This window comes from Aotus nancymaae, unplaced genomic scaffold (genome assembly GCF_030222135.1).
Source record: "Aotus nancymaae isolate 86718 unplaced genomic scaffold, 86718_ANA_hifiasm-v0.15.2.pri h1tg000022l_1, whole genome shotgun sequence".
In the NCBI taxonomy this organism is placed as follows: Eukaryota; Metazoa; Chordata; class Mammalia; order Primates; family Aotidae; genus Aotus; species Aotus nancymaae.
The window spans coordinates 37538638-37547040 of NW_026988435.1; the positions used below are offsets into that span (position 1 = coordinate 37538638).

General features: G+C 44.4%; 1 protein-coding gene across 1 annotated transcript; it reads left to right on the top strand.

Moving 5' to 3' along the window:
• Nucleotides 1–3214: 3214 nt before the first annotated feature.
• On the top strand, nucleotides 3215–4280 carry KCNE2 (potassium voltage-gated channel subfamily E regulatory subunit 2). The gene has a single exon (XM_012445989.2). It carries the CDS (start codon nucleotides 3384–3386, stop codon nucleotides 3753–3755), a length of 372 nt encoding a protein of 123 aa, XP_012301412.1. The 5' UTR covers nucleotides 3215–3383; the 3' UTR covers nucleotides 3756–4280.
• Nucleotides 4281–8403: the final 4123 nt, after the last annotated feature.

Genomic DNA, 8403 nt, shown 5'->3' on the forward strand with positions numbered 1-8403 from the left:
TAAAGTCATACCATTTTATTTTACTTTTTGAGGGATCTGTGACACTGCCCCCCACCCAATTCCCACACCCCTTAAAAATAAATTATGAATCACTGTCCTGGTAGTTTCCAATTGGATTCCATAGAGAGAGGAATTCACCAAATCTTTAGTAAAGGTTTGCTATGTGCCCATTGCTGTGTAGGGTCCTGGGATTCAGAGATGATTAAAGCAATCCCTGCTTCCAGGGGTTCAAGCTCTCCTGTCATTGGGTCTCCAGTTACTTAATCTCACTAAACATGGTGAAGGTAGGAGTTTATAGAGTGGTTTTGAGGATCACATCAATAAGCACGTAATATATGGGCAATTGAAAAACTAAACCAACATGGTCATTTGCAGAAGGGGCACAGAAAAAGGGTCTCTGCCTAGACCGGGGGAGGTCAGGGAAAGTCCTGTGGATTGGTGACAACTGGCCGGGGTTCCTACAAGAGAAAAAGAACTATATCCACAGAGCCAGAGCCTGTCTCTTAATTTAAAAAAGGCCTGGCACAGTGGCTCACACCTGCAATCCCAGCACCTTGGGAGGCTAAGGCAGGGGGATCACTTGAGCCTAAGAGTTTGATAACATAGTGAGACCTCATCACTACTTTTTTATTAGAAAAAAAAGTCAATTAAAAATAAAAGGGTGAGAGAGCCAGTGGCAAAGTCTTGAGTGGATTAAAGCCAGCTCAGCTAACTTTTACAGCAGACTGTATCATTTTCAAGGGGAAAAGCACATCTCTGTTACATTGCTTAGGAAGTGTGCTTGGTATACACCTCGGGGGAATCTTATCTATTTGTTTAGTTTCCTTCCAACCCACCAGTCTGTGTGGCCAGGAGAGGGAGAGAATGATCTTAGAGCTCTCTAAGTAACAGAACTTAAAATAGCAGACAGAGAAGAATATATACCTTGGTGACGGTAATTCTCAGTGAGGAAAATCCTGGGAACGTATGCTTCGTGGGAGAAGTGCCTGCAAGTTTGTTTAATAGGTTTGTTGTTCCTGTCCCAGACAGAAGATCTGAAACTTCTCTTTTCACAAAGGAAAGAAAAGTCTCGTGCTCAAGAGACAGGCACGTCTTTAGAACAGCAACAGGCAAACCCACGCTGGGTTGCTGGGGCTTTTACTAATTGCTAGTCACGGATTTACCACCTGTCTGTGCTCCTTCCAGCTTTGTTGAAACCCATCTAGGAACTGTGTTCCGCGCCATTTTCTGAGCTCCCTTATCTTTATATCCATACCTGTTACAACTCTTTGCACATTGCATTGCATTGCTTTGGTTTCTCCCATTGAGCCGAGCCTCTCACAGAGTTCCTGCCATCTCTGCAGTTTCACCGCCTAGCATAGTACCTGGCACTATGAATTCACATGAATCAAACGTCCGCTAAGTGCCTTCTATGTGTCAGACATCTGCTATAGTGAGCTAGACAAAGTTGGCAGACATGACAGCCGAGTGGAAAAGATGAGACCCTAAACCACCTCAACCAATCATCATATAAACACACACACACACAATTTATATATACACACACACTATATATGTTATATACATGTATGTATAAAAAAATCTTTTGCCTTGCAATCATTCGCCTTGATGTTATGTCTAAAGCCCCACAATTCTCTAAAACCAGAGATGTATAAAAAAGCACACCTATATAATTCTCTAAAACCAGAGAATATAAATGAGTCATTACTTCATTTGACTGACATTTGTTGAGTGCTTGTTATACATATGGCATTATTCTCGCTGGCGTGAGGTTGCCAATTTTTTAAAAAAACAAAAGTAATATAAATATATACACACACATTTAGTTACTGCATATATGAAGCGTGCTTTTGAAGAATAAGGCGCTGTTGGAGGAAAATGGTGGTGGTGTTGGGAAATGATTTAGAGAAGAGCCAGGGAAGTCTTCTCAGCAGTGACAAGGAGGCTGGAACCTAAAGAATGAGGAGGTAGAAGGTGGTAGAGAAAGGCAAAGCTATTCTGGGTTGAGAGAACAGAATGTGCTGATGTCCTGAGGCAAGAGAGCTCACGACAGCGTGTGAAGATGTCAGGTGTGACCGAGCTGTAGTGAGCAAAAGGTAACCGGGGAGGTGGTCAGCCAACGGGGTAAATACTGTTAAAGAATTAGGACTTGATTTTAAGAACAACTAACCATCATTTTAGAAGCAAACAAATGGCACTATAATTTCCCCTTTCAAAAGGGCGCATTGGCTGGGCACAGTGGCTCACGCCTGTAATCCCAGCACTTTGGGAGGCTGAGGTAGGTGGATCACCTGAGGTCAGGAGTTTGAGACCAGCCTGGCCAATATGGTGAAATGCCGTCTCTACTAAAAACAAAAAAATGAGCCAGGCGTGGTGGCACATGCCTGTAATCCCTGCTTGAACCCGGTAGGCGGAAGTAGCAGTGAGCAGAGATTGTGCCACTGCACTCCATCCTGGGTGACAGAGCGAGACACTGTCTCAAAAAAAAAAAAGTGGGGCACATTGATGGCTATTCAAGGCAGAGAGGGGCACATACAACCCCAAAGAGATGGACCTGGGGAGGGCTATGTTGTATTACATTGTTGAGACTGTATTACCCAGGTGAGAGATGCCGGCAGCTGGGCAGTGCCAGTGGGGATGAAAATGTGAGATGGATTTGAAAAATAGGAATAATCTCTCAGACTGTTTCTTGGCATCACTTACCTAAAATGTTTCTTTCAAATATGGATGTACACACCCCTTCCTTTAGGATACTTGGGACAATGTGTCACCTAGACATAGGGGATGGAACAAATTGGACAGTCTGTCAATGCCCCTTGCAATCTTTTCCCTTGATGTTATGTCAAATGCCCCACAATTCTCTAAAAACAGAGAACATAAGTGAGTCATTCCTTCATTCAAATGACGTTTGTTGAGTGCTTGTTATGAACGTGGCATCATTCTAGCTCTTGTGAGGGTACTCATTTTTTAAAAAACAAAAGTAATGCAAGATTACTAATGAAAATGTGGAATATGAGAAAAGCATAAAGAAGGAAAGATGTATCTTTAAGTACACCACCCACTGTTAACATTTTGATCTATGTATTTCTAATGTTTTCTCCATTTTCATATATATGTATACATTTACATGCAATATAGATATCAAAGTATATATATAATTTTGTCTGCCATTAAAATTTTTATTGTATAATAATCATGCATTGTAAAAATATAAAGACTAACAAAATATGCATTCAATCACCAGCCAGGTTAGGAAGAAATACTATTACTTCTCCCCCTGAACCTCCCTCCTTCCCTCCCCTTATGTAGTCAAATCCAGAAAAGATCTGTTTGCCTAACCTTGTTCACCTGTTTTATTATTTAAACTGCAGCAGGAGGGAAACATGCCTATTTTATCCAATTTCACACGGACGCTGGAAGGCGTCTTCCAAAGGATTTTTATTACCTATATGGACGACTGGCGCAGGAACATGACAGCTGAGCAAGAGGCACTCCAAGCCAAGGTGGATGCTGAGAACTTCAACTACGTCATCTTGTACCTCATGGTGATGATCGGAATGTTCTCTTTCATCATCGTGGCCATCCTGGTGAGCACCGTGAAGTCCAAGAGACAGGAACACTCCAATGACCCCTACCACCAGTACATCGTAGAGGACTGGCAGGAAAAGTACAAGAGCCAAATCTTGAATCTAGAAGAATCAAAGGCCACCATCCATGAGAATATCGGTGCAGCTGGGTTCAAAATGTCCCCCTGATAAGGGAGAAAGGTACCAGGCCAACACCTGACATCCAGACGTGAGATGCCAGTGCCACTAGGCAAATCCAAATTGTCATTGCTTAGAAGAAAGTGAGTTCCTGGCTCTCTGTTGAGAATTTTCATTGAGATTATGTGGTTGGCCAATGAAGATAGATGACATTTCAGTCTCAGTGATTTATGCTTCCTTGTTGGAGCAGTATTTTGTGCTGAAGACCTCTTTTACTTTCTGGGCAACTAAATGTCATTTTAATCAATTCAATGGTAAAAATAAAGTCAAATTTGAAGTAAAGTGTCTGGGCAGTGGCTGTGGGACAGAAAGGAGAGATTTACGAAGCACTGAATCTTCTTTCTCATGAAACATCATTTGTGGGTGACAAATTCCATTTATAAATAACCCAGATGTATCATGTAGAAGCTGAGGCTCAAAAGCTACCACTTGCAGATGAGATTGACATAGGGGCATTTATCTGTAATATTAATTCATGAGTGTTGAGTCTCAAGAGATGAATAAATGAACCATAAGGTTACTTTATATTTATTGTTTTCCTGGCCTTTAACCTATTTAGAAATCTTAAGACAGAACAAACATTTCTCCTTTTTCCCTTTTTCCTTTGAGACAGTGTCTTGCTCTGTCGCCCAGGCTGGAGTGAAGTCCTGTAGTCTCAGCTCACTGCAGCCTTAACCTCCTGGGCTCAAGTGATCCTCCCAGCTCAGTTCTCCCTAGTAGCTGGGACTACAGACACGTGTGCCACCACACCCAGCTAATTTTTGTTTGTTTTTTTTTTTTTTGTAAAGACAGGGTCTCACTATGTTGCCCAAGCTGGTCTCGAACCTGAACAAACATTTCAAAGGACAATCCATACCAGAGAAGTCGAATATTTAAGAACTACCCAGTATAACAAGAACATATTTTAAAACTAACATTTAAAGTTCTGCAGGAAATTAATCTCAAAAAGTTCTCATTTAAGGAAAAAAAAGTTATAATGTTGTATTATAAATGTATTCTTTTAACTTAATTTAGTTTTCCTCTGTTTACAATTACTTATTTGCATTTATGTTTAAGAAACTAAAGATACAGAAAGGGTCTAAATTGCTGATACCTTCTGAAGACCTAGACAGGAACTACTTAATATTTTGTACCACGGGGTGCAGGATATCATAGAATGTCAAGGCTGATCATTCTACTGTTGGCAGAACGCTTCATTTACAGATGAGAAAACTACAGTCCACTGAGAGGAGACGATTTCATTCACTAATTCAATCAGGCAACATTGATCTACTTGGTTCACTGGCCTAGACCCCAGGAGTATAAAGATGAACAAGGCCAGGCACAGTGGCTCATGCCTGTAATCCCAGAACTTTTGAGGCCAAGGTTGGCGGATCACCTGAGGTCAGGAGTTCAAGAGCAGCCTGGCCAACATGGTGGAACCTCGTCTCTACTAAAAGTACAAAAATTAGCCAGGTGTGATGGCGGGTGCCTGTAATCCCAGCTATTGGGGAGGCTGAGGCATGAAAATCACTTGAACCTGGGCGGCGGAGGTTGTAGTGAGCCGAGATTGCATTACTGCACTCCAGACTGGGTGGCAGCGTTAAGACTCCGTCTCAAAACAAAACAAAACAAACAAAACAAAGCAAAACAAAAAGATGCACAGGATCCCTAAGCTCAGGGAACTCATACAGTAGAGATGGAATCAGATGCTAAACATTATAGTGCAATGTGACAAAGCCCTAACAGAGATCAATGAAAAAGGGATATGGCCAGCCAGCACAGGGACAGGAGGGCATGTCTAACACAGGTCAAGGTCTTCTTTCTCAGAGGAGCTGAGAGGAGCAGGTCAATGGCAGCAGAGAGATGTGGGGCCTCACCATTCCATAGCTTCATGCCTCCTAGTTTACCCTGTTCTCCTCCTGACGCCCCAGCCAAGGCACAGCAATGATGGGCAAGGCCTCAAGCCTCAGGGCGCTAGGACAAAATTGAGAAAAAGAGCTCTTCTTCAGAGCACGCTTGTAGGACTCCTTACTCCCACCACAAGATTTGTCTCTTTAAAATTACAGAGTGAGATATATACAAGGTATCTACTTCCTAATAACAGATTTGCAGTTATGCTACCTGAAACATTCAGTACAGTGTTAGAGAAAACCATCCATATTCCAAGAGCAGATGTAGGAAGAACAGCCTCCCTCCTCAGATCAGAATCCCAGAAATGCTGTCCCACCCAGAAACATCCATCCCCGAGAGCCTAGAGCAGCCATTAGGCTTTAAATCCCAGGCCTCTGCTCTGCATCTAGACAGAAATCCGAGGTTTCTATCAGGTGACAAAGATCCTCTCCTTAACAAACTATCAAGCCCCTCTGAGTCCTCTTCTTGACTATAGTCCAACCATGGCCCTATAAAAACTGCAGACTCTTGGCACAAATGATTTCGCCCACCTTCGCACACTAAGAGACTTAAACACTAGCATAGGTTCTAAGGGCTGAAAGCTAAAGTGTCTGCCTGAGAAAAGTGAATGCTGCGTGAAGAATTTACTATTTGTTCCAACCAAAACCCGGTGACTGGCAGACAGTTCCCTGATCCCTCTCTTAAAGCAGTTATTTTAGAAAGCCTGCAATTATAAATCCTTTCTCTCCCCCTTTGAGATGTAAATCTTCTACCATTCAGAACGGTATTGTCTCTTTGAAATGCAAACATTCAAAGTCTCTTTGCTGAGTGGATGCCTTGCTCTAACTTACTGCCCCCTCGTTAAAGACAGAAGTTTGTTTCTTCTCTTGATAAGAGCCAATTAACAAACCCAGATCACACTGACCAACCCCTTCCCGCTTTTTATGCATTTCCACTTCCTTGACCCTGCTCAGGCCCCGTTCCCACTCAGTTACCTTTGCACAAAGGGTAATTGGGCTGGGCCTCTTTCCTCTGGCAAGAGCTAATGATTTCAGTTAATCCTTGCTGGTATAACTAGTGACTGGCTTGTTTACCTCTGACACAGGTAAACAAACACATGGAGAGAAAAATCAAATTTTTTCTGGCCGGGTGCGGTGGCTCATGCCTGTAATCCCAGAACTTTGGGAGGCCAAGGTGGGAGGATCACTTGAGGTCAGGAGTTGGAGACCAGCCTGGCCAACATGATGAAACCCCATATCTGGGCGACTGTAATCCCAGCTACTTGGGAGGCTGAGGCAGGTGAATTACTTGAACCCAGGAGGCGGAGGTTGCAGTGAACCGAGATTGCACCACTGCACTCCAGCCTGGGCGACAGAGTGAGATCCATCTCAAAAAAAAAAAAAAAAAAAAATTGAGTTTTTTCCTAATTAAGTACATTTCATCACTGAAACTAAGGGTGATAACATAGAGGGTTATCAGCCAACCTCACTTTGGGGGAATGGGAGAAATGCTCACTCTTTCCAAGCACGTTGGGTGTATAGTGGTTGAAGACATTTGCCAAGATTGCCACTCTAGGATCCACTCCCACCAAACCTGGGCTTTTCACTTTCAACCCAGCAACTGAAAATGCCGGTTCATTTTTCTACCCCATTTGCTTTTAGAGTTGCTTCTGCCTGTTTTAGTGGCTCTATAAGACCCGAATACCACTTATTTCTTAAAGCATAGCTCAGATGTTATTTTAAAAGGAGCCCAGGATATTGGCTGATCTGATAGAATCGAGACCCAGATTACCCAGGGTCAAGTCCCAGCTCTGGTGCTTGCGGCCTTTAAAGCCACAGAAAAATTACTTTAATCTCTTTGCGTCTCCATTTCCTCATTTGTGAAATGGTTATCATTACAGCACGTCCCTTATAGCCTTGATATGAGACTTAGGCAATAGCCACTAAGTGCTTAGAACAAAGCTGTTTCTGTTACTTACTCCAGGAACACTTCCCTTAACAGAACCAACGCCTCCACCCCTCAGTTCTTGCCTCTGCACCCTCTATCATTCTAACATAACCACAGAGTCTTGATGAGATTTGGAGTTACACTGCCTTGGTTCCAATCTCAATTCCGCCACTGCCATTCGCGCGTTTTCTATTGCCAGCCAACCTACTCTCCCCTGGCCTCAGTTTCCTCATCCTTAGAGGGTGAGCAGAGCAAATGGTGGTAACTCCATGCACATTCCTCTCGTCATCCTTGTGTTGGGTGCCCAGTTTGTGCCCTCCCATGGCGCTAGCATTGAGTGGGCTCAAACTGCACGCGTTTACGAAGCATCTGGTTGAATGAAGAAATCTGGGAACCTAGTACCAGGGCACCATACCGTTACCCCGAAGGAAAATCCATGCGCGGTGTCAGAGATCTGGTAACTTCTTAAGGGGACCCACGTGTCCTCGGCTGCAGCAGACAGCAGCGAGAAGACACCCAGGGAATGCGAGACAGCGGAGGGTCGGAGGGGTCCCGTGACAACCTCCAATCCAGCTCAGGTGAGTTCAGAGCGAGAACACGCCCCCAGGCCTGGGCTGCCCGTTCACACCCCAGCGCCTCCCCGTCGGGGCCTAAGTGAACACCAGCCTCCCGCCACAGCGCCCCGGGTGCTCGCCTGGGCCCACTGCGCCTGCGCACGGAGCGGCGCGCCCTAGGACGGCTGCCCGCGCCCACTGCGCCTGCGCACGGAGTAGTGCACCCCAGGTCGGCTGCACCGGCCCACTGCGCCTGCGTACGGAGT

What these genes read in the sequence shown, in the direction of transcription:
- KCNE2 (XM_012445989.2), top strand. Translation starts at nt 3,384, where the DNA reads ATGCCTATTTTATCCAATTTCACACGGACGCTGGAAGGCGTCTTCCAA.